Genomic DNA, 26,568 nt, shown 5'->3' on the forward strand with positions numbered 1-26,568 from the left:
TATGTGTGACTCAAGACTTTTGTTGTCTTCAACATGAACTGTTGTAGATCAGAGGACTGCTTAATTCTGTGCTATGTGGTTCTTTTGGGGACATTTAGATCTAGTCGTAGAACTTCACATTTTGTTAAATCTCTTATTGAAATGGAAGATACAAAGGTAATGAGGCAGGCAGCTTCTGATTTGTTCCTAGTGAATCCCTAGATATATATTTGAGATTAAAGATATATATTTTCCAAGTACAAACCACATTCTAAAAAATGATATTTTATAGTTTTGTCAGGTGTCACAATCAAACTCTCCCTCTATCCTTTTGAAAAGTAGAGCAAGTTTCTCAATCTCCATTCTACTTTTTTTCTAGTTCTTCATTCTTTAACAAAGAATCTGTTCGTCGGGCAAGTTGTTTTTCCGGGTCCCATCCTCTGGGTCTTTAGTGGATTCTTTCCATTCTCAGAATGGGCTGAGAGAACACTTCTGGGGAGCTAGCAAAACATGAGTATCTTCTCAGTAGGGAGTCAACAAAAATTTCAATAATTAGTCACTGCTTACAGTTGGCCATTGCTAGCTAGTTTTCCTACAGAATTATTGTGACAAAATTCTCCCATTTCCCTCACTCCTCAAAATTTCTTGGCTACCAGAATTTTCCTGCCTCAGTGTTATCTTAGGCTCCTTGTTCATCTATTTTTAGCTTTCTGATTTCATATCCTGCTTTCTCTTTTTCAATTCGATTGCATTTACCTGACTTTCTACCTCAATGTGTTGAAGTTGGACTACTCCCTTTTTTTTTTCTGAATCTAAGAGCTTCATTGAGGAAGCAACCTGAGTAGACTTGTATTTCAGCTCTCATTAAAGTGACATCCCGCCTCTTTGTTCAGAGCCTCACACACTGCCCCCTTTTCTCTTGACTGGTTTTTCTCTTAATGCTGTGAGAAGCGAGTGGATCTCAGCTTCCTTGAATGTGGGAAGAGTTTGACTGAAACTGCGCTGATCCCTGCCAGCTCACTTTGCTTTAACCTCTTGATCATAATTGCTTAAATGTGTCAATTACTTTATGTCTTAGAAAGATGATGTCTTTTGATTCATACCAAGGGTAGTAAGAATCTACCTCTTTTTGATGTGGCCGAACCAGATCCATCATCATCCTCGAAGGCCCACGTCCCTGTGCTGCTCTCAAGCCGTACCTACATCATTGCTATTAGACCATTGACAGCAACTTAAAGGCCTATACTGTACACTCAAATGGCATTCTGTCGTATCCTGGCTCTGCCACTTTCTGTGTGAGTGAGGTTTGGCCATTTATTTAAGTTCTCTGAGCCTCAGTTTCACAATCTGTATAATGGTGATAAAAATGTTTGCCTCTAGGTTTGCTTCAATGAGATATTATAATGCAAAGCACTTTAAACAATTACTTATTATTTTTTGCTCTTCAACAATAATATGTACAATGTTAGAATAAGGGGAAGTAGTGGAAAGTTTGTTTTAAAGGCCTAGTTACTGCCATTTCACCTGGACCTGGAAGACTTGTTTTTCTGGGTGAAGAAATGTTTTCCCTGTGTGAAGGTTTCATAATCACAGCCAAGCAGACCCACGAGCCCTGCCATTTAAAGCAGCTCATCTCTTTTTATCTGTAACACTTATATTTATAGCCTGGGAATGAGGATACTGGTCCAACTCCTGATATTCTACAGGGTAACCACTGAAATCTCTCTGAATTCGATGCCATGATCCATGGCTATGGATGACCAGGACTGACATGGACACTCTCTGAATTTCATACCATGTGGTGGCATTCTGATTTCCTTGTGAGCTTGACCGAGTTTTGAACAGGTAAGTGAAAGGGATGGAGGCACACAGTGATCATCTGAGAGAGAAAAAAGGACCCTTTTAAAGTTTTTCCAAGTTAAATCAGGAGAGTAAACTTGTGGAGTGAAGGGTAGTTTTATAATTCAAAAAAAAATGGCCATGAAAATGAAAACTTACCAGAAAAAAATGAATTCTATAAAGACAAGGGCAAAGTTGTATACTTAGGAAAGGAAACTATTATCCAAGTGGATAGTTTTTGAGAATATGAGCTTAAAATAAAAAGGAAGGAGAGATAAGTGATTATTAATAGACTTGTCTGTAAAACATGTAAGTCCCCAAGATTCCTAATACAGAGTTCTTTGGTCACTGTAAAATCCTAATATCTTCAGTGTATCTTTAACAGATTTTCAGGAACATATTAACCAAATGTACAAGTTTTGATTTGGCCATAAAAATGCAAGAAGAGCTGTGATTCTCTAGGATTAATGAATAACATTTGTTTATTTGATTTGCTCTAAGAAATCATTCTAAAATCTGTTTACATATCTGGTCTCTCCAGGATGAATTTTATGTTGGTTCAGCAGATTGTTTACAGTTTTTTCTTCTTCTTCCTTTTTTTTTTTTTCATCTTCCCTGCTCAGTGCCCAACCCAAGGTCAAAGGCTGATAGAGAGAAAATCTCATGAGGAGGTTTTACTCTAGGGAAGTTGTTCAGTGGATGGGATCTTGGCGTACAGAGAAAGATGACAGGCTCTTTCTGGCTCCTTCTCAGCCTTGTTGCTGTAACTGCTGCTCAATCCACCACTGAAGAACAGGCCAAGACATTTTTGGAGAACTTTAACCATGAAGCTGAAGACCTGTCTTATCAAAGTTCACTTGCTTCTTGGAATTATAACACCAATATTACCGATGAGAATGTCCAAAAGATGGTGAGTTCTCATGGCTACAGAGGGGTATTGGTTGCTTCTTAAAAATCAGCTTACTGCCCAGGAAACTGAAAAGGGAAATCAAACAAATGCTCTGAGCTGTGAGATTGGATGTTTGCCTCAGTATTTCTGATTCTGGAGTCCCAGATGACTGAAAAATTGACCTTTGAGTTTATTTGAAAAAAATGTTACAAAATAATTCACTGGTCTCAGTCCAGATTCTTAGAAACCAGTGAACATGCTTTAGAAATTTGCCACCATAATTCTTATCATAGTCAGGCTTTCAAAGCATGTCACAAAAATGCCATAAGTTATTCAGTTAATAATTTCCTCAAGCCTACAATGTCAACAGGAATATCTAAAGACTCTCTACAAATCATCTATTAACTGAAAAAATATGCAGCTGGAGGCTTAGTGAAAGAGCTCGCTAGTAATTAAGATTACCAGGGGTCGAATGAGGCTGGACTTGGGAATTCCTTCCTTAATTGTCACGGAGTTCTAAGGGACTTCCAGAGCATACGGGATCCACAGAGCCCTCCAAGAAAACCCGTAATCAAACCAGTCCTGACAAATCTCAGAATGCTCTGGGAAAGCAAGATGTATTATTTGACAAGTCCAAGGATTTAGAAAGTTTCTTCCCTCACATATCTCAAAGCAGTGCTGGAAATGGAGTGACATTATTTAAGCAGAGTTTTTGTGACACTTATCCAGCAACGCATTCTTTCAAAAATGTAGTTCAAATCTTATTTTTGCACATAATGAGTTACAGGTTTAAGTTAAATTATGGCCACTCACTGGACAGATTCTATATTCTGGACAGATTCAGTCTGAGATCTGCTGCTTCATGTGAATTCCTCAGGAGATTCCCCCCCCCCAACCACCCCCAGTTTTTCTGAAGCTTTAAGAAATCTAGGAGATTTTGACAGCCCAGTGTTGTCATAGGAGACCATTTTTTTTCTTGTCTCATATTTTGGTCTTACCTTTCTTCATCTCTTCATGGTTGCTTTTTCTCACGTTTTATTTGATTTCGATGTGCACTGTGCATTTGTTTTCATTCTCAGTCAAATGGTCCATAGGTGGTGTTGAAGGTAGACCAGTGTTGTGCCTAAGAGCTCTGGAGTCAAACTGCCGAGGTCCAAATCCTGGCTCCACCGCTTTCTACCTGGGTGAACTTGAGCTACCTAATGAACCTTTCTGCGCCTTAGTTTTTCTGCCTGTGAAAAGCCACCTAATACTCATATTTGCTTCATAGGGTTGCTGTGACAACAGTTAATACACAAAACCACCAGAATTGTGCTCAATGCTTGTGAGCCTGGGAGAACAATACAGTACCATTGCTGTGAATGTGAGAAGTAATTCTAATTGCTGAAAAAATGTGTAACGGTTCTGTTCAGTGCCCAGATACTGAGAAGGCATTTTACAGAAGGAGATGTAGTGACATTTGTTGAAATCATCTCTGGATCATTAAGTGCTATCACTTTTGAGTTGTCCTGGTTGATTAGAGGAGAGGCAGAAATGAAAGGGCATTAAGTCCGTGAAGGGTAGTCAAAGTGCAGACAGTATGGGCCCTTTAAAGAAAAGTGAAAATATGCAAATACAAGAAGCAAGCAGGGGGCCCAGTATCTCCTTCTCCAGCAGTGGTGAAGGGCAAGTTAGCACATTAGTGCATCTGCGTGGATTTACCTGGGGAGGAGGCAATAGACAGGGAGGACAATGGCTCATCTGTTCTCTTATCACATTTACTGAGATCCCCTAATGAAACGGAACTGCAGCTGATGCTACAAGAGGTACTTAGATGAATAGGAAGCTGAGATAATGGTCCACTGCTGATGGCCATGCTTATAGAAAGAATTGGAGAAATGGAGAATGTTTTCCAAGGAAAGAGCCACTAGAATGATTTATGGGGATGAGAGACAGTTAGAAGGGAAAACAGAATTAGCTCTACAAAGCCTAACTCAAAAAGAAAAATAAACATGAGTCTGAGATGGAAGAAGAAAGGATAGAATGTTCCCAGTTGTATTGGCCAACTCTCTTCAGATTAGAAAGGTGGTGCCTTTGAAAGCTCAAAAGAGATAAATTTACAATAAATAGGAGAAGGTGCTGTTTCTGTTACAGGTAGTAAAACTGGTAAGACTTGTAAATCTAGACCATTCTTTAATCTGAAAAAGTGAGACATTGAAAACTATAAATAGGTTTTGGGAATATTTAAGCAAATGTAAGGATTGTAGATCCACTGTGGTGAGGCATGCATTTATGAACCCAGTTCTTTACCTTCCTCAATATCAATGCCCAAGGCTATGTCGCTTTACAGTGCCAGCTCACTGAAGGTGATGTGACCGTGTGTCCTTTGCCATATGACTTACTTTGACCAATGGGCTATTAGCAGATGTCTTACAAGTAGAGGCGTGGAAGGACTTGAACAATGGGACTTTTCCTTTGCACCCTTGCCTTTGCCATGAGGACATGCCTGGATTGACCAGGTAAAGAGTGAGAGATGTGTGGAATAGTTGTCCTGGCAGGAACTAATCCCCCAGAGTTTTAAGAAGATCCAGCCAAGATTAGCAGAGTTGCCTGGCAACAACACTCAGTGATTCTAGGCACACAAACAATGAACACTTATGCTGTTGAGATTTGGGGTTGTCTGCTATGTAGTACTACTGTAGCAGTAGATAACTAATATAGGAAGAGAAATTTGGGCTGTATGACATGTGTATGTTCATATCCTATCATGGTCACATTATTGAGGGCAATCTGTCATTTCATAATTATCCCTTGATATAACATTCAGAGTCAGAATATTGGGCTTATCAGCCAATCGACCTAGTGTGACAATTCTTAGATCAAGTCATGAGAATATAGTTTAAAAGAGGGCACTAGAATTTGATCAGTATAGTGTCCCCAAAGCTCCCTGTTTAGGAGAGGTCCATCAGATAGATATAAGGAAAAATCTTTGTTCAAAACAGATTTCCACATAGTTCAGAAATTCAGTGAAAATTAATTACCAGACACTTGCTTTAGAGCAAATACAATTCTCATGTTTGAGATCAAACATTTACCAATTAAACTGTAATTCTCTTCTCAGTAAGATGACATTACTTTTTTTGCATTTATTGTTGGTTTGATTTTTGAAAGAGTCCTTTGTAAGTCAAAGGATTTGTGTGTGTGTGTGTTTTTTGTTTTTTTTTTGCAAAGTCAGAAGCTCTTTGGCAACATGGGAGGTCCCTGGACAGTTTTTTTCCCTGGAAGAGAGTGAAAGGATCCTGCCACTGGCAGGGGCATCCTGGTTTTTTGTTCCAGTGTTTGGCAGTAGCTACTACAGCTGCCCCCAACTCCTGTGGACACAACTGTGAAGGGAGCGTTGAAGACTGCCCTGTTGGAGCCCCAGAGGTCTCAGAACACTTCATAAATATTTCTTGTTGAGTTATCAGAAGCTGTGAAGAGACAGCAGAAGGCCCACACTTACCCTTTGGGTGGTCAGGCCCCTAGAGTCCTTGGGCACACCTGCTTCCTGGAACTTTTCCTCTGTCTTTAGGGCGGGGGCACAGTGAACCCAGAGCAGGGTCATTTTAAACTGCTTTTCTGTCCCCAAGGAGAGAATGTAGACTTCAACCCTGTCTGCAGTGAGTGTCCCACACTCCCCACGATATGTAAGTACCTACACATAGGTACGGGGATGGGGAAAGGTCAGTGTGATGCAGATACGATGGAATTCAGGAAATCTGATGCTATCCTGATTCTGCTAAGCTGGCTGTGATGCCTTGGGCAAGTCACTTACTTTTTATCTCATAAATGTAAGATAGTAGATGGGCCCAGTCAAGATTTTTCAGTGGATAACAGTGGTGAGTGGATAAGTTCCACATGTGGAGGATTAACAGGAGTCAAGTACATTGGAAGTATTGTTCATACTAGTTTTCCTTTGTCATGAAAACTTGATAATGTCCCGGTTGAGTGATGTAATTTGGTAAAATTGAACTTGAGCAATTCAAAATGACATGTTTCATGCCATCCAGATTTGACACACTCATTGATCTAAGCACTCTGGCAGGACACCAGGCGGCCACCAGCTACACCCAGGGAGGGCAGCCTAGTGGTCAGGAACCACTGCTGCTTCTCAGTATGTGCCAGGTAACTGGGCAAAAGAGAAAACATTTAATTTTGGCTAAATCCTTTGGTTTGGAGCAGTTCCATGCGGGTTTCAGATCTAGTTATAGGACCTAGGGAGTAAGGTGGGTTTTCTTTTTCTTTACTTTTACTATTGAGGGCTTTTAACAACAGCTTTATTGAGATATAATTGCGTGCTAAGTCGCTTCAGTCATGTCCAACTCTTTCTGACTCCATGGACTGTAGCCCACCAGGCTCCTCTGTCCGTGGAATTTCCCAGGCAAGAATACTGGAGTGAGTTGCCATTCCCTCCTCCAGGGGATCTTCCTGACCCATGGATCGGACCTGTGTCTCTTACATCTCCTGCATTGGCATTGGCAGGCAGGTTCTTTACCACTAGCACCACCTGTGTTGTGTACCATAAAATTCACCAATTTAAAGTATACAATTCAATGTTTTTTAGTATATTTACAGAATTATGCAACTATCATCACTATCTCATCTTAGAACATTTTCATCACTCCAAAAAGAAAGCACATGCATATTAGCAATCACTCTTCCTCCCCTAAACCCCCAGCTCTCAGCAACCACTAATCTACTTTCTGTCTATAGATTTGCCTATTCTGGACATTTCATATAAATGGAATTATACACTAGGTGGTCTTTTGTGGTTGGCTTCTTTCACTTTGCATGCTGTAGCATGTGTCATTATTTTGTCCCATTTTACTGCCAAATAGTATTCCATTATATGGATTTTACTTTACTTTAAAATTTTCAAACACATATACAAGAAGAGAGACTAATATGTTGAATCTCCTTATACCCATCACCCAGCTTCAGCAATTATCAGCACTTCAGCCAATCTTGTTTTATTTTTCTACCAACGCCATGTTTATTGGATTATTTTGAAGGAATAACTATATGTTTTATGTAATAAATGTTTCACCTTGTAGCTCTCAATGTAAGAATTTTTAAATAACCTTAATACCAGTTTCATGTCAAAGACTTAACAATAATTCCTCAATATAATTCCTCAACTATCTCGGCAATATACAAATGTACCCTAATATCTCATTTTAAAAATTCAGCTGGTTTGTTTTAATCAGGATCTAGCAAAGTCCTCTCTTGATCATTTTGGCAGATGTACTTTAAGTCTTTCAGTCTATAGAGCCCTTCCTCATTTTTTTTTTTTTTTGTAATTTATTTGCAGAAGAATTGAATTGTTGCTCCTAGAGAAACTCCCACATTCTGGATTGGCTGATTATGTTCCCATAATGTTGCTTAACATGCTCTTTTGACCCTTGTATTTTCTACAAATGTATACATCTGGTACAGAGGTCAGCACACTTTTTTCTGTAAAAAGCCAAGTAGTAAATATTTCAGGCTTTTTGAGCCCTGCAGTCCCTATTCAACCCTGCCATTGTAGACCAGTCAATTCTGCCATTGTAACACAAAAGCAGGCATAGACAATACATAAATAGGTGTGAATATGAAAACTTTATTTATAAAAACAGATGGTAGGCAGAGTCCTGCTCTAGAGACTTGATCAAAATCGGTTTCACCTGTGAAGTTTTTAATAGGTGTGGAAATTGAATTTATACTACTAACAGGGTGCAGGAATATTGAGCCAAAAAATTAACCAAGAAATAATTCAGGTTCCTAGAGCTCTGGAAAAAAGAAACAAATTAAAAAATCTGTAGGGACCCTTTTTTGATCCAGAGCTCAAGGCATTTCTACTTTATGCAATAGATACAAATAAATTTAAGATAGACCAAAAATTAAATAGAAAAAGCAAGTCAAGCTTTTATAAGAAAATATAGGTGACTTTTGGTTAGGAATGGTTTATTAAATGAGTCTTGGTTGGGAATGGTTTATTAAATGAGTTTTAGTTGAGAATGGTTTATTAAATAAAAGACAAAAAGATCAATCTGTAAAGGAAAAGACTGAGCAAATACATTTCATTAGAATTAAAAACAAACTTGTGCACCAAAAGACATCATAAATGTGTACACACACAAGACAAGAAGCAGAGCTTGAGAAAACATTTTGATACATATAATTAACAAAAGATTGACAGCCAGGATATATAAAGACATTTTACTAAACGATAAAGACAAAAATTCACTAGAAAAATGGGGGAATGATATGAGCAACAAATGCATAGAAGAAGAAATTCAAATAAATAAATAAATAATATATATATATATATATATATATATATATATACACCTCATATATATGTTTAACCTGACTAATAATCAGGATACCATTGTTTTAATAGTGAAACACCAAATTGACATAAAATCATATTTGCCAAAATATAATATCTGTAGAAGTTGAAACTTGCTTTAACCCGTCAGTTCCACTTCCAAGAATTCCACCTGGAGACCCTCACCTGTGTACTCAAGAAACTTTATATATTTGCAGATTTAAATGAAATATTAGCAATTTTGTATGATTTAACCTAATACAAGGATGTATATGGTAAAAAAAAAGTATTACTTAAAGACAGGAAACGTTCATAGATGAGAAATTATTAAATTGAATTTGGTCATATGCTTAAATATTATGCAGCAGTTAAGATGAATAAGCAATGTATACTTGAAAAACTGGAAAAAATAAGTAATGCTAAGTGAAAAAAGCAGAGAGGTTTTCTTTTTTTCTCAACTTTATTGAGATATAACTGACATATAACATTGTGTAAGTTTAAGGTGTACAAACTGTTGATTTAATACACTGATATATTGCAAAATGATTACCATGGTAGCAGTAGTCTTAACTAACACCTGCATTACATCACATGATTACCATTTGAGAACATTTAAGATGTATTCTCTTAGCAACTTTTGAGTATATAATATGATATTATTGACTCTAACCACTAAATAAATATGTCTGAAGCAACTATTATAAAGTGTTAACATTTTAAAAACCGAGTAGAGGTTTTTGTGACATTTGCTATGTTATTTATACTGTATTATATTTTTATTATGAAATATATCAAATATATATCTGGTGGGCCACTTTCTGGCAGGACCCAATTTCAGGAGTGAGTTTTTTTTTTTCCCTATGAACTAAAATTAAAAAAAAATTAAAATGTTTGAAAGCCACACTGCTTCCTCCCATCTGGAAAAAGAAAAAATAAAATTTTGATTCTCAAGACAAAGCAATAGAATTCATATTCTTATAATTTAGATTCTGTACTTTGTTGAATAGAATAAGTGTTTTTTAAAATATGCACATATCTGGGCCTCTTTGAAAAGTAATCAAGGAAGTTTTCATCTTTAAATCTGATGTGGTTTGAGAGCTGTGTCTGGATACTGGGCCAACACGTGGGGCCTGAGGGTGGAGGGTTCCCTGGGAACTTGTTGGGCGCCAAGTCACTGCCTAGATGTTAAGGTTCCTTTCAGTTTTTCATCTTCTGTCTTCAGGAGACTCTCATACCTCCAGGGAAAGAAGTGGTTTAGAGACTGCTGAAAGAATAGCCTAGGAGTTGATAGTGAGGCATAGAAAAAAAGAAGATGAAATTTTAATTTTTTGCATTTCAAATAACTTATCACAAAAGCATTTTAATTGTTTAAATAAAACTATCATAATTTGGGTAGAGACCACAAGACCTATGACTTAAGACAAAGCTCATATGAAAACATCTAAAAGCATAATGAGATCATGTTTAACTTGCATATCATTAGGGCCAAAAAGAACAGGATATCTTTTGGAATGGAAGGAAATGACAACCTGCTTCAGTATTCTTGCCTGGAGAATCCCACGGACAGAGGAACCTAGTGGGCTACAGTCCATGTGGTTGCAAAGAGTTGAACACGACTAAGCAACTAACAGACACACAAAGTATAATTTAGGATTTTATATTTTCAGTCCTTGAAATGACAAAGGATCTCTCAATAGGATGAGAATATAGTATCCACTACAGTTATACATAGCGGGTCAGAGAGGGTTTTAACTTCCTGTGACTGTACTGAGTAATGTGTGTCTTGACCCCAAGCCCCCATCAATGGCTGCAGAAATGTTTGCTGTGTTAATTGCAGCTCTTCTGCCTTTGCACAGAGGCAGTATGGGATGCTGTTTATCTGACCTGTGATAGTTCTTTTTGAACTCTGTAGCTATGTGAGTAACTGTATTTGCTTCAATTCATTCATCATTCAAGTCCAAAAATTACATATAGCTGTCAAGCATTATCTAAGGGACTTGGCTGCTATGTATGAACTGACTTTGATTCTCTGTGTAACTGCTTAGCTGTCAGTTTTATTTAGGCATAGGAACCTTATAGTATGAATATGGAATAAATTTTAAATAAGATTAAAAAGAACAGCTTGAGATGGAACAGTGTATCCTCAGGGGCCAAAATTCAAGACAACATAATGTTTTTGTGATACAAAGTATAACACTTCTAGTATGATAATGACAAATAAAACAGATATCTTCAAAGTTCCCACATACATTATAATTTTTAAAAATGTTTTAAGACTGAGGCCTTTTGGGGATTCTGGGTTGTCTCCAAGGGAGATTGAAAATAAAAGAATTCTCTTAGTTTGGGATCAAATTTTACCAGAAATTTTGCTGTAAATCATCCTGGATTGGATGAAAAAGGGTAGGGGCTGAGAGGTCGGTGGTGGGTTACGTAAATGAATCTGTGCTGTAGACCGAACTCCTCTTTCCATAGCTCATTCCTTCTCATTCAGACATGGTACAAAGAAGACTCGAATGTGTTGAATCCAATCTACAGCCAGTGGTTAAGAGCATTTAACTTTAGAGGCAAACATATCTGTGTTGATTCCCTGATTCTTCCAGTTACTAGCTCTGTGACCTAGTCAAAATTGCTTACCTGCTCTGTGCCTCATTTCCCTCACTTGTGAATTGGAGACAATCACAACTACCTCACAAGATTGTGCAGATTCATTGAGCATTAGTTCCTAAGGGGTTGTGTGTGCTCAATAAAGAGAAATCATCTTCCATTTGACTGTGACTATTCTCTTGTATGATCCATTGCTGCACCTTTCATGAAGCACTTTCATCATGTCACACACCTGCTTGCAACCCCTAAGTGACTCTCTAGTATTCACAGGATAAAAGTAAAATTTCTTAATCTAGAAAATGCAGTCATGCCTGGAGTCCTGCTTTGGAATCTCTACTATTTATCTATTGTGTAAAAGATTACCACAAAAGATTATCTATTGAGTAAACGATTACCAGATTAAAACAACACACATTTATTATCTCACAGTTCCTGTGGGCAGGAATCCTGGCATAGTTTAGCTGGATCTGCTTCTGAGTCTTACAAGATTACAATCAAGGTCCTGGCTAGGGCTGTGGTCTCATCTACGACTCGACTGGAGATGAACCACTTCCAAGCTAATGTGGTTAGTGATAGCATTCAGATCCTTGTATGTTCCTTAGGATGTCAGTCAGAGGCTATCTTGACTTTCTCACCATGTGGCCCTAGCCATGGGATAGCTCACAACATGGCATCTTGCTGCATCAGTATTAACAAGGGAGATTCTTCTAGCAAGATAAAAATGATAGCCTTGGAAATTCCCTGGCTGTCCAGTGGTTAGGGCTCTGTGCAGGAGGGAACGAGTTTGATCTCTGGTTAGGGAACTAAGATCCCACAAGCTGTGTGGCTAAAAACAAACAAACAACAAAGAAAACAATCTTATCTAACATAAACATGTATATCCTTCACTTCTGCTGTATTCTCCTTGTTAGAAGTGAGTCATAGGTCCTGCTCACACTCAAAGGAAGGGAAACACACGAGGATGTACCACCAGGAAGTAGGGGTCATGGGAGCCGTCTTAGAGTCTGCCCATCTCAGGATCCAGGATTCAGATACTGGCAATTTGTTGCCAGCTCTACTGTTTATCTTTCTTAGCCCCTTTCTTCACATACAAAAAACGGAAATAGAGTAATTTTCTATCTCTTTTCTTAAGAAAATCAAATGAGGTAAATTATTTTGCAAAGTACTCTATAGCGATCTATTTTTTGCCTGTTTTAAGATCTGTCTTAAGTTCCGCCTCCTCCAGGAGTCCTTGCCAAATCTGGTCCCTATAACAGGAACTGCTTGGCCCCGCTTATAGTTTATATGGAATCATAGGCTTTTATGTTTTTATGTTTCAGTAATGAAACATTCATGATTCTCTTATCTGTTTGGTAAAACAATAAGCAGCTAAGGACAAGGACTTTTTTTTCTATAAGTGATTAAGTAGCTACCTTTTTTTAGTGCTTAGGATGTATCAGGGACTCTGAGAGGCATTTTATTATTTGTTAAATTTTCTTGTCCTTTCAACAACCCTTTGAAGTAAGTTCTACTATTGCTCTCATTTTATGGATAAGGTAACATGACTCAGGCTAAGTAATTTGCCCAAGGTCACACAGCTAGTTAGAGGTGTCTGACGCGAGGAATGGACTTCTTACGTGCCTCATATGCTACCTCTTTTATATAGTCTAGAGGAGTACAGTGTAGAAAGTGCTTGCTCGTTTTAGCCTTTGGTAAATGGAAGTGAGCTTGTACACTGAGAGAAGACTGAATCGGATACATATGGAGAAGTCAAGATGGGGGGCAAGTGAACCCTGGTATCACTACCTGCTTCTTGGTTTCCCTGGTGGGTGGATAATCACCATGGCTACCAAATGGCCATGTTCAGGGCAGTCTTGAACTGGGGATCAAAATTCAAGATCAGAATCTCTGGTAAATCACAGTACTATGAAGTTTCCTGCAAACTGGTTATTTCTCATGGTTCTCATCACCATGAGAAGATGTATTCTCAGGAAATCCGCTCTGAGCTCTGCTGGGCTCTCCCTTTAGAGTGTTCATCATTGAATACTTGAGTGACTCACCCACATCACAGTGCTAGGGCCGTACATTCCAGGACTCCACAACATAAATCATCTGTGAGAATTCACTTCCAGTTCTGGGGACAGGACCCTTGGGAAAATGAAGCAAAAGGCCAGAAAGAGAGAGTGACCAAGAGTGGCTTGGTCATGCTTAACCTAAACCTTGACCTTCAGCAAAGTAGAGAATTAAATAACTCAGGAAATATTAGATGTTCCACCAGATGTTCTTTGGACTTGTATCTTCTGTCTATTTGAACAGTCCCACTCTAACTTCAACTTCATTCTTTGTTGTTGTCATTTCAGAATGAAGCCAGGGCCAAATGGTCTGCCTTTTATGAAGAACAGTCCAGGATGGCCAAAACTTACTCACTCGAAGAAATTCAGAATCTCACACTCAAGCGTCAGTTGAAGGCCCTTCAGCAGAGTGGGACCTCAGTGCTCTCGGCGGAGAAGAGCAAACGAGTATGTGACATGCTAGCACTGATCCCAAGAACGGAAATACTGGAGAAATCTTAAACATTAGTATCACTCAGGGCTGCTTACTTTATCTGCAAACCTAGCAATGCTCACAATAGAAAGAGCGCTGTGCCTCGGTGGGGTGTTCACATAATTTATCCTCCAAATTGGGATCCTTTGAGAGTGAAGGGGGACACTGGTATGTTAGGACACGTTGTTAAACTAGGATTGTCAGGGCTCTGCGGTCTATAGATACAGTGACAGAGGTTGCCTTCCTCAGGACCAAGCACTTAGTCCGTGTCTGTGCTTCTCAAATGCGAGTGATTTTGCCCACCAGGGCCATCTGACTATATCTGGAGATAGTTTTGGTTGTCACAACTGTTGAAGGGTGTTATTGACCTCTAGTGAGGAGGGATGTTGCTAAACACTGCAAAGCACAAGGAAGCCCCCAGTGACAGTTGTCTGGTCTAAAATATCAGCAAGGCCTAAGCTTGAGAAGCCCGATATGTCATCTCATCCTCCGCCCCTTTCATTCTTGACTGTCTTCTGCAACTTCTTTAACATGTGGCTAAACCACCCCAGCTCAGACCACTTTAGGGATAGTCGAGTCACTTCTTTCTAAAACATCATTTCCATATGTGGGTCCCTCTAAGTAATGGCAAGATTCTTCCTCCATTGAGCATAGAGTGATTTACCTCCACTTTCTACCTCCTTCTGGAGCCAAATGGCTGTCTCCTATAATAGTCTTCAAATAAAGGAAGGCAGATTTTTTTTTTTAACTATTTGAGGCTTTTTCCTCTAGCCTAAAACATCCTTCCATCTGTTGATTTTTCCTTATACGATGGTTTCAAGTTCTCTAACCAGTCCTGGCTGCTGGCTTCATTTTGTCAGTATCCTTGGACTGAATGCAGCCTTCCAAGTGGGTTAATGTCTGCATGAAAGGGAGGAGGGGTATGACATCCTGTTCTTCCAAGACACAGCTCTAATGTGCCCCCTCTTTGAAGCCATTCCTGAATTTCCGAGTTACTAAATTCAACCACTTCCCCCCATACTGCCACATCACTGTTTGGTGACAGTTGTAGCACCTGTCACTCTGTTATGTAATCACTGATTTCATGACTCACTGTAGCATGTTTGTGGGGTTCTTAAAGACCAGTGACTTGTTCATGTCATAATTATCAGAGTGTGGGACATAGTAGATGTTCAGTAAATGTGCACTCAGTGAAGCCTGAATGGAACAACAAATGCATTACTCTGCATGTGTAGGCAAGAAACATTCTTGGGATTTTGGTAGATGTGGTTTTTTTTCCAGTCACTACACATGTATTTATCATATGCTTATAAGGGCAGTCTGTGCTAGTTGATGATGGGAAAATTTAACTGAGATATTCCAACCCTACATAAAAGAAGATACTTGGCCAAGAAGATGTGAACTTCTATATTTTGAGGCATAAAAAAATTGCATGATTGAAAGGACATCTCTACATTAACATTCTCTTTTGTATATCTTCCATTTTTAACATTGTTTATTATCTTTAATTTGTAGCTGAACACGATTCTAAATACAATGAGCACCATCTACAGTACTGGAAAAGTTTTGGACCCAAATACACAGGAGTGCTTAGCACTTGAACCAGGTAGGCCATTAATTTTGAGCAGTGATTATAAAATTTACTTTTTTTTATTCCAAGCTTTAAAAATGAGATTAACACCAGATGATGATGTTGTGCCTTTCAGATGGACAATCCAAAGAGGGAAAAATTCCAAATGTGTGTGTTTTAGCACACAGATGCTCTTTTAAGTTTTAACAAAACTTCACTATAAGTAATTAGCCTCCAACTAATAAAAAAAAATAAAAAAAATAAAAAAAATAAAAAAATAATCGGAAAGAATGTTCAATCAAAAAAAAAAAAACTTCACTATAAATCCTGTCACACTCAAGTAGTTTAATTAAGTTAGTAGTTCAGTGATCTCAGTGGTTTATTTTCTCCGCAGAATTATTTTGAAGCTCTTATAAGGGTGAGGACACAAAATGGATTAAAGATCTAAACGTAAGACCAGAAACTATAAAACTCCTAGAGGAGAACATAGGCAAAACACTCTCCGACATAGATCACAGCTGGATCCTGTATGACCCACCTCCCAGAGTAATGGAAATAAAAGCAAAAATAAATAAATGGGACCTAATTAAACTTAAAAGCTTTTGCACAATGAAGGAAACTATAAGCAAGGTGAAAAGACAGCCTTCAGAATGGGAGAAACTAATAGCAAATGAAGCAACTGACAAAGAATTAATCTCAAAAATATACAAGCAACTTCTGTAGCTCAGTTCCAGAAAAACAAACGACCCAATCAAAAAATGGGCCAAAGAACTAAACAGACATTTCTCCAAAGAAGACGTACAGATGGCTAACAAACGCATGAAAAGATGCTCAACATCACTCATTATCAGAGAAATGCAAATCAAAACCACAATGAGGTACCCTTTCATGCCAGTCAGGATGGCTGCTATCCAAAAGTCTAGAAACAATAAATGCTGGAGAGGGTGTGGAGAAAAGGGAACCCTCTTACACTGTTGGTGGGAATGCAAACTAGTACAGTGGAGAACAGTGTGGAGATTCCTTAAAAAACTGGAAATAGAACTGCCATATGACCCAGCAATCCCACTTCTGGGCATACACACTGAGGAAACCAGAATTGAAAGAGACACGTGCACCCCAATGTTCATTGCAGCACTGTTTATAATAGCTGGGACATGGAAGCAACCTAGATGGCCATCAGCAGACAAATGGATAAGGAAGCTGTGGTACATATACACCATGGAATATTACTCAGCCATTAAAAAGAATTCATTTGAATCAGTTCTAATGAGGTGGATGAAACTGGAGCCTATTATACAGAGTGAAGTAAGCCAGAAAGAAAAACACCAATACAGTATACTAACGCATATATATGAAATTTAGAAAGATGGTAACGATAACCCTGTATGCGAGACAGCAAAAGAGACACAGATGTATAGAACAGTCTTTTGGACTCTGTGGGAGAGGGCGAGGGTGGGATGATTTGAGAGAATAGCATTGAAACAAATCATATGGGAAACAGATCGCCAGTCCAGGTTCGACGCATAAGACAGGGTGCTCAGGGCTGGTGCACTGGGATGACCCAGAGGGATGGGATGGGGAAGGAGGTGGGAGGGGGGTTCAGGATGGGGAACACATGTAAATCCATGGCTGATTCATGTCAATGTATGGCAAAAACCACTACAATATTGTAAAGCAAATTTATAAAAAAAATAAGGGTGAGGACATGAATGAATCATGAGATTTCATTGAACAACTTTATGACCTTGATATTTGCCAGCCTTTCAATTCTTTACAAATGAAAATTTCTAAAATGCATGTTTATTTCCCTTTGGGTGTTTTGTGATAATAGGTTTGGATGACATAATGGAAAACAGCAGAGACTACAATCGGAGGCTCTGGGCTTGGGAAGGCTGGAGGGCTGAGGTCGGCAAGCAACTAAGGCCATTGTATGAAGAGTATGTGGTCCTGGAAAATGAGATGGCAAGAGCCAACAGTAAGTTCGCTGGGCTGTGGCAGTTCTGAACTCCCTACAGGGCTGTGGGGCTATTTCTTATGAATTACCAAGCCTGCCCTTTGATATAAGGGGTATCCCTAAATTAATCACCTGCTGAACAATTCAGGTTACATGTCTCCAAGAGGAGACCACTAGGGAATAAGGAAAGGTGAATTGACATTCTACAGTTTAAAGGGCTTGAGAGCAAGACTAAGTTATCAGGCCTCAAACAAATCAGTAGTCTGGGAAGGGCTCAGGCTCCTGAGGGTTCTAAGGTAGTCTGTGGATGGACAAATTCTATTTACCAGAAAGGATGAGAGACAGAGACACTGTCTCTCCTTTAAACTTCCATCTGGCCACAGTTCATTCTCGAAGGTCATTTGTGTGATTACCTCAGAGTGGTGTCCCAAAAAGAAACAAATCAGAATACTTTAGGCTGGAAACTGTGGTCATCAAAATCTTAACATGGGGAGGAATTTCCATATCTCTCAAGTTATCCTCCTGCCTGTATAATGAGCTGAAGCCGTGGCATTGTGAATAAATTTATGTTTTGGTCATTCACTACCTCCTGGGGTTGAAGAAGGGAAAACATTTTTCATCTGTTCTTTCTGTGTTCCACTGCCACTTAAGCTCATATTCTCAAGTCAGAGGCAAACTGGAGACTGGAACCCATCATCACATCCTTCCATCCAAATATTTACTTCTCTCCTCATCTTCCTGATCATTCATTGCCAAGGAGCATGTAAAAATTAAAATTACTAAAATACATTTACAAAGTTTATTAGCTGTTATCCTGACCCAAGCTTGTGTTTCTTGATAACGAGATGCTGCATGAAGCACAGAGATGGGCTGTGTATATTAGAATTTGCCAACAAACACAGGCCCACTGTGGCCATGTCCAAGATGGGTTGGGTTACAGTTGAAAATATAAGGCCCTAAACAAAATGAGAATTCCAAGACCCAATCACATGTTTTAAAGCTAAAGATGCCGACTGACCTATGGAGAAAGTAGAGACCTGGGGTTAGGAGACCAGGAGTCCGCCTCTCACCCTCACCAGTTGTGTGACCTTGGACGAATCCTGTAATCAGCCAAGAGCCAGCTGTTACCCAGGACCGTGGGGATTGTAATACTGACCATCTTGTAGAGTTTTTGTGCTCATTAGATGAGATAATGAATTAAATTTCAGACATATTAGCTAGTGTTATTCATTTGTATCCCTTTGAGCTGAAGGCCAATAAAAATGTGACAGGTCTTTGGATTTTTTTTAACCTCTCAGGAAGGCTAGTCTATGTATACTGTGCTTTATCTCTTCCTTTCCAGATGTTCTCATTTTCTTCTTTTTAAAACAGATTATGAGGACTATGGGGACTATTGGAGAGGGGATTATGAGGTGACTGAGGCAGGGGACTATGACTACAGCCGTGACCAGTTGATGAAAGATGTGGAACATACCTTTGCAGAGGTAATGAGACACAGAAGTTCACATATTATATGATTTTTCATTTATATTAAATGTGCATAATCGGCCAAACTATAGAGAAAGAAATCAGTTCAGTGATCACCTGGGGCTGGAGGTGGGAATGCAGTTGACTGCAGATGGGTACAAGAAAACTTTGGGGAATATTGGAAATGTTCTAAAACTGAGCAGTAGTGATGGTTGTCCAATAGTATACTTTTATTAAAACTCACAAAACTGTATACTTTAAAATGGGTAAATTTTATGATATATAAATGATACTTCAATTTAAAAATGAAGGAAGTAGGTAGCATCTTAAAATGAATATATATATTTTTTGCATCTGCCTTCCAAGTGGGGCTTCCAAAGTGGTGCTAATGGTAAAGAACCCGCCTGCCAATGCAGGAGACATAAGAGATGCGGGTTTGATCTCTGAGTGGGGAAGATCCCTCAGAGGAGGGCATGGCAACCCACTCCAGTATTCTTGCCTAGAGAATCCCATGGTCAGAGGAGCCTGGCAGGCTGCAGTCCATGGGGTCGCAGAGTCAGACGCAACTGAAGCAACTTAGCACGCACACCTTCCGTGTGGTGTTTGTAGCCCTCCAGATGTGTTCACTGTTTTATGCAGTGGAACTAGTCATCCTCTATATCTGATAAGAAGGAATGCTTTCAAACTCTTCAGAATATTTCAGAGGAGAAGAAATTAGAATTTAGGGTAATTCTACTGTCTAAAGAAGCCCCTATTTTTAGTGTTGGGGATTGGAAATTGGAATAGGCTATTCTTGGTCTTAAACTCTCTTCCTGGGCTTTTCAGATTAAACCATTATATGAACAACTTCACGCTTATGTGAGGGCAAAGTTGATGGATACCTACCCTTCCTATATCAGCCCTACTGGATGCCTCCCTGCCCATTTGCTTGGTAAGAAATTTGTCTACTTTGCTCTTTGTTGTTTCCACCAATAAGGTTGTTATTTTGGGGTGAGGCCCAACTTTTGAAAAATTCTGTGAATGAAATTAGTAACATTATAGAAATCATATTTTGAAAGCACTGTCTTCAACAGAAAAGTCATTTTAAGTAGTCCTCTATTGCATTACTTTATACACAGAGAGTTGTTTTGTTGGCCTCAACCCATAGATGAAGGGGTTATTTAAGATCCCCAGAGGATGAGAGTGAAAATGGGGAAAATGTTTTTGTTTTGTTTTTTAAGATCCTCAGGTTTATTTTTATTTTTTAATTTTTTTGGCTGTTCTGGGTCTTCCTTGCTGTGTGCGGGCTTTCTCTAGTTGCTGCATGCAGGCTTTCTTTAGTTGTGCTGCATGGGCTTCTCTTGTTACAGAGCATGGGCTCTAGGCACATGGGCTTCAGTGACTAAAGCTCATGAGCTCTAGAGCATATGGGCTCAGTAGTTGGGGCACACAGGCTTAGTTGCCCTATGGCGTGTGGAATCTTCCTGGACCAGGCATCAAATCTATGTCCCCTCCATTGGAAGGTGGATTTTTAACCAGTGAACCACCAGGGAGGTATGAAATTAAATTGTATTATTCAACTTGATTGGCTGACCCTTGAGGTGAGATTTTAGCATCATGTCATCAGAGGAAAGAAGCTTAGTTGGTTGGGAGTGGTCAGGGGTGAGAGAAAAGCTATCTAGAATTAAGATATAGCCTGAGTGAAAGCTTTGTAAGTTGATTGTTCAACTGCAACAATGTCTTTTGCTGCAAAGTACTTGGTTTGGAATCATATGGGTAACCAATGAAATCCTCCTCATGAAGAAACCTGCCTGGCTTAAGAGGAGGAACAGTTTTCAGAGAACTTGGGATCCTTCTGTAGAGCTTTAGTAGACCAGGCAAGACCTGGGGCCCTTTCCTGAACTCCCTTATTCCTCGCCAGAGAGTGATCACCCTCCCTCCCCACTCCCTCACCCTCAAAGTCTAGGCCAAATACAATATTGTAAAGTAATTAGCCTCCAACTAATATAAATAAATGGAAAAAAATAATAAAATAAAATAAAATATCTGTGTTTGGAAAGTTTATGTTCTGCGTACACAGCAGGCCTACCACAGGCAAGCTCAGCTGCTAGTAGCTGATTCTCTATAGGCAAGCCTCTTTCTTAGCAGGAGGGAATCTGGACAAAGGAGCACTGGGGACTTTTTTCCTCTAAAGCAATATATAAATACTCTCTACAGTGTCTTTGGCAGGCATTCTTTGGTAATTCATTTTCTGCTTAAACCTGTCTGGCGTGAGGTGGCTCTTGCTTCCTTCCAAAATAAACTCATCTATCACTACATTGTACCAATTATAAGAAAGTCCTACGTTATGTGGAGGTGAACCAACACCCCTCTCATGCCTCCCATTCATTCTGCCTAATTCTGTGCTCTGAGGTTACCCAGAATATGTCCACTCTTCTTGCACAAGATGGCCTTCTAGAGATTTGTAAACAACCATTGTCAAGGTACAGCATAGTTCCTGGCACAAGAGTATGTACTCAGTATATTTTACTATTATTCTTGTCATCATGTATACACTATTTTCTTCTTTTATGTTAAATATCCTACACAGACTTTCAACCATTCTTTAAAAATCTCACTTTTCTACTTGTTCTCATTTGGACAAGCAAATAAATAAAATAAAACTTTATTGATGTCCCTCTTCAAATATCATGCTTAGAACTGAGCAGTTACTCCAGATGAGGTTTGACCAACATAGAATAAAGATGGTGCTGTGACTTTCTTTGTTCTAGACACTGTAATTCTATTCATTTACCTTAAGGTGACATTTGCATTATGGAAGCCACGTCACACTGTTTGTTGGATCTCTTTCGGTCTTTTACATGTGAGCTGTGTTTCAGCCTGATGTCGTATATCACATATTTCTATAATAGCTATTTCTTTACAGTTGAAGCATAGGACTTTGCATTTATCTCTATTTAATTTTATCTTTTAAAACATGAATTTGTTGGCATATTCTTCAGGTAGTTATTTTGCTCCATTCCTTTGGTGCCAGAATTCTGGTCCTGCTGCTACACTGATTTTTTTTTCCAGATCCATTTTCTTTTTTAGGGTTTCTGGCCTTGGAATCCAGTTGAACATTTGTTTGAGATGTTTGAAAAGCCACCCAGTTAAGATTACTATAGTATAGTAATAAAAGTAGAACTTAGTTACTCGTTATTAGCAGAGTTTCCTGAGTGATGATCCTATATGCTCTCTTTTCTTTTCCATTATAGTTTATTACAGGATCTTGAATATAATTTCCCATGCTATACAGTAGGACCTTGTTGTTTATTCATTCTATATATAAAAGCTTACATCTGTTAACCCCAAACTCCTAATCCATCCTTCCCCCATTCCCTCTTCCCCTTAGCAACCGCAAATCTGTCTATATGCTCTCTCTTAAATTCAATATCAGATTACTAACAGTTTAATTTGTAGTATTTTGTCCCATGGATGAGGAACTATATAAACTTATTTCTAATCTATAGTAGCTATGATGTCCTATATATTTAATACATTGTGCCTTTGAATTGTGATTTAAAATGAAAGAAACAGGGATGATTCCCTAACAAGCTTTGCCTCATCACATCACGTCTTGCCATTTTAACCTTTTAGATGAGACAGCAAAAGAAGGGAATGTTGAAAATATAAAATAAGAGAAGAGGAAAAGAGGTAGTGAAAAGGAAGTGCAGGAACTATTGAGTTGGCCAAAAAGTTCATTCATGTTTTTCTGTAACATCACTTTTTGGCCAACCCAATAAATTAAATCTAAAATACTCTATGGCCTGTTTACCAGTCCTACCTCATGTGCTATGTAAAATCATGTCTATACTTCTACTATCTTTATCACATATTAACAAATCTTTTTTTTTAATAGGTGATATGTGGGGGAGATTTTGGACAAATCTGTACTCTTTGACAGTCCCCTTTAAACACAAACCAAGCATAGATGTTACTGAAAAAATGGAGAACCAGGTAGGAAGAAGACACCTTGAAAACTAAGTCCTCAACCTCATTCCTTTGTATGCTACCTTTCTCTTCTTATGTTATAAAGTCATGTAAATGAGAAAAATTTCAAGCTATTTTAAATTTATTTCTTATGTAGGTGTCTTTTCATAGAAAAGTAGTTTACAATGACAGTGAAATCAAGCACCTAGAATAAGTATGGCATTGATCTTGCTGAGAGGAACTAAAAGTGGAGATGACCTGGTTTTCCATTAAGCAATAAAATGAGGAATTGTGAACTTATGATTCTTTCTAAAATTAGTCATTGCTATGTAGTCAGTAACCTCTATGAATAGGGGGAAAAAAGGATATCTTTAGGAGATTTTTGCATATTAAAAATCATTATTGTTAAAGATACCATAAGAGTCTGCAATGGTTTGCAAAGAAACTTTTTGTTACCATCTTGGAATAATTGTTTTAATTCTCTGTGTTCCCTTCCATTGATGAAAGCATATGATAGTTGTAATTATGTGTTTTTCTTTATTGAGCTAATACTCTACAATTCTGGGTAGAATCTATAATCATACATCTATTAGCTGTGTAAAATTTTTCCAGATCGTTGCACTGTGATTTACGTTAGTATTTATGCATTGCTTGTGACCAGTTTTAAATCTGTAAGCAACTACGCAATGAACTCCTTCACTTGCATAACATATTCCTGAGATAAGTCCATAGCGGAATGAAAACGTGAAGCTTCAAGAGCCCCCAAATTCCTGCAGCTGTTCTAGCCCCATTTTACAGTTGAGTAGCAGCAAGGGCTCATTTTTATGTACCTCCATAGCCTGTCTACGGTGTTTTCACACCTACCATCTCTCCTAATATTATGTTTACAACAAATCTATGAGACTCTCAGGGCAGATATTGTGATAGTTCCATGTCGTAGGTGACGAAACTGAGGCTTGGATAAATGATTCACCCAAAGTCACAAAGACAGTCAGTGGCAATTAAGGTTGGAACCCAAAATTTGCAGTATTTCCAGTCTGGTTTTCTACCCATTCATTCTTCATTCAACTGATATTAACTGTGCTTGCCAGTCTACACTCTTTTGGTATACGTTCATTTTCCTTAAGAATACCATAGTCACCAATAGCAGTATTGGTATCTGACGTTAAGCCTTTAAAGGCAAAAAAACAATCCATAGTGTCTCTTATACCCACTTTCATATTTTCATGGCGGACATGGGAGAAGAAATTAACTGGTTTTTAAGATCAGAGGAAGTTTTCTGTGTCACTAAAAGTGATTCATGAACTATCTGCCAATTGTACAAATTTAGTTTGACTGATGTATGGGCCTTATCTCCAAAGAAGTCTTGGTCAGCTCCAGGGACACTGGTTCCCAGAAAGATTTGCTGAATGGCAGGCACCTTCTGCTGCCCTTCTGCAGTTCCAGAATATTCTGAAAGTTTAGGTTCCTATACAGACTGTGAAGCCAAGGCCCAGCTACCCATTGGCCGCTGGGTCACATGTGGGTCTTTTTTACTTCGAAAGCATGTGACTTCATGTTTGCTTTATTGTTTGTGTCTTCCTCTGATACGAACACTAATAATCCCCAGCCTAATACTGGGGCCTTGTTCACTGAAAGAACTCAATCAAGAGTTGTTGTCTTGAGTTGAACAGTTTTTAGCAAAGAGAAGGTCATTACTACTTGTGTTTATACCTGGAACATAAAGAATAAAGGCAGAAAAATTCATACATAGTCACAGTCTACTCCTGACATTTTAATGCACTTCTTCATTAAAATTATACTATATAAGTGTTTTACATATTTTATCTTCTCACTATTATTTTTAAAAATCAATAAAAATTCTTTATAAATTCAATCTATTTAGGTTTTCCATTCCACAAAGGCATCATTATTTATTTAGCCATTCTGGAGGCTGTTTCTACTTTTCCCTCTATTAAAAATCATTTTGTAACACTTATACAATTTGTCAAATATATTTTAATTGAAAAATAGTAATAAAAATCATTTAAAATATAATTCTTTGACCTAATTTCTGAGAATTTCCTAGGTTTGTTCCCTAGAGACTGGATTACTGAGACAAGCTGTCTTACTACTGATTACTGTGAAAGCTGTCTGTACATGTTACCAAATTGCCTTTCAGAAAGGCTATGTCTTTGTACATACCCAACAAAAGAATGCTGTGATTTTAATGCTACAATTAACTGCTGTTCTTTTTTTCCCCCAGTCCTGGGATGCAGAAAGGATATTCAAGGAGGCCGAGAAGTTCTTTGTGTCTATCGGCCTTCCTCACATGACTCAAGGATTCTGGGACAACTCCATGCTGACTGAGCCAGGCGATGGCCGGAAGGTGGTCTGCCACCCCACAGCGTGGGACTTGGGGAAGGGTGACTTCAGGTAGTGAGACTGACGTTCACACTGCCAATACTCGAATGGGAGACAACGGAGGGATGAGGATGAATTTGGATTCCTTGTCTGCTTCTCTGAGCACTGAAGAGACGAGTGAATTTTCCTTGAATAGAGGCTGGGAGTCCATGAGACCACATCTGGGTTTCCGAGGAAAAGGGGATTGTCCTCAGGCCCTCAATTGCACCTTTAGACAGTTTACCTCGTCTGAAATAATATGCACTCATTAGAGTTTCATGGTCACAAGTATGGTGGTTCCCCCATTAGGAAGGGCTTGGTGCGAAGATTTATGGAAGATGGAATATATGAATCAGACATTAATCCCCCCTCCCTGTTTCTTTCTTTTGAGTGAACTAAGACAAGTGGATAGAAAATCTGGTATGTATCACAGGAGAAACACAGAGAGTACTTAAATCGTCTCTTTAGGCTTTGCAGGTCTCTGCTGCAACTACTCGTGTCTGCCCTTGTGGCATGAAAGCAGCCAGAGACGATACAGAAACAAGTGGTTCGGGCTGTGTCACAGTAAAGTCTAATTTATCACAACAAGTGGCCAGCTGCAGGCCAGAGCTTACTGACTCCAGTACTAGGGTAAGGTTGGAAAGTGAGGAAGTGTATATAAGCTTCCTAGCACAGGATCTTACACACAGTAGACATTAAGTAAGTACCTATTCTTATAATTGTGTCAAAGAGAATAGAAAAAAACCAAAGTTAGAAAAAGAGGTCATATTGGGCGTATAAAGGAGATTGAGTTTGTTCCTGAGCAGTGGGAGTCCCTAAAGGGTATTTATCAGGGGGATGGTGTGCTCAGAGTGGTGGGAAAAGGACAACACCTACTGAAATACGACCCCTCCACTCACCTGCCTGAAACTGCTCTTACCAAGTTGAAAAGGACTGGTATGTAATTGCCAAATGCAGTCTTTGGGCCACAGCAGCATGAGGCAGTGTTGGTTGGTTGTCTTTGACGTGTTGTTTTTCACTAGTGTCTGCATTGTCCTCCCTTCCGGACTTCTTTGACTTCTCTCTCTGTCTCCTTTTCCTCTCTC

General features: G+C 38.8%; 1 protein-coding gene across 1 annotated transcript in view; it reads left to right on the forward strand.

The window, feature by feature from the left end:
• Window positions 1-1,629: 1,629 nt before the first annotated feature.
• The window catches only part of ACE2 (angiotensin converting enzyme 2), a 45,606-nt gene continuing 20,667 nt past the window's right edge, over window positions 1,630-26,568 (forward strand). Inside the window, exons 1-9 of the mRNA XM_043896107.1 lie at window positions 1,630-1,824; window positions 2,442-2,728; window positions 13,979-14,137; window positions 15,678-15,768; window positions 17,564-17,707; window positions 19,058-19,170; window positions 19,979-20,084; window positions 23,031-23,128; window positions 25,347-25,516. Of these exons, the coding sequence (XP_043752042.1) occupies window positions 2,543-2,728; window positions 13,979-14,137; window positions 15,678-15,768; window positions 17,564-17,707; window positions 19,058-19,170; window positions 19,979-20,084; window positions 23,031-23,128; window positions 25,347-25,516 (1,067 nt within the window). The 5' untranslated portion in view covers window positions 1,630-1,824; window positions 2,442-2,542. The remainder of the gene's footprint in view (window positions 1,825-2,441; window positions 2,729-13,978; window positions 14,138-15,677; window positions 15,769-17,563; window positions 17,708-19,057; window positions 19,171-19,978; window positions 20,085-23,030; window positions 23,129-25,346; window positions 25,517-26,568) is intronic.

The sequence above is a fragment of the Cervus elaphus genome, chromosome X (genome assembly GCF_910594005.1).
Source record: "Cervus elaphus chromosome X, mCerEla1.1, whole genome shotgun sequence".
NCBI lineage: Eukaryota > Metazoa > Chordata > Mammalia > Artiodactyla > Cervidae > Cervus > Cervus elaphus.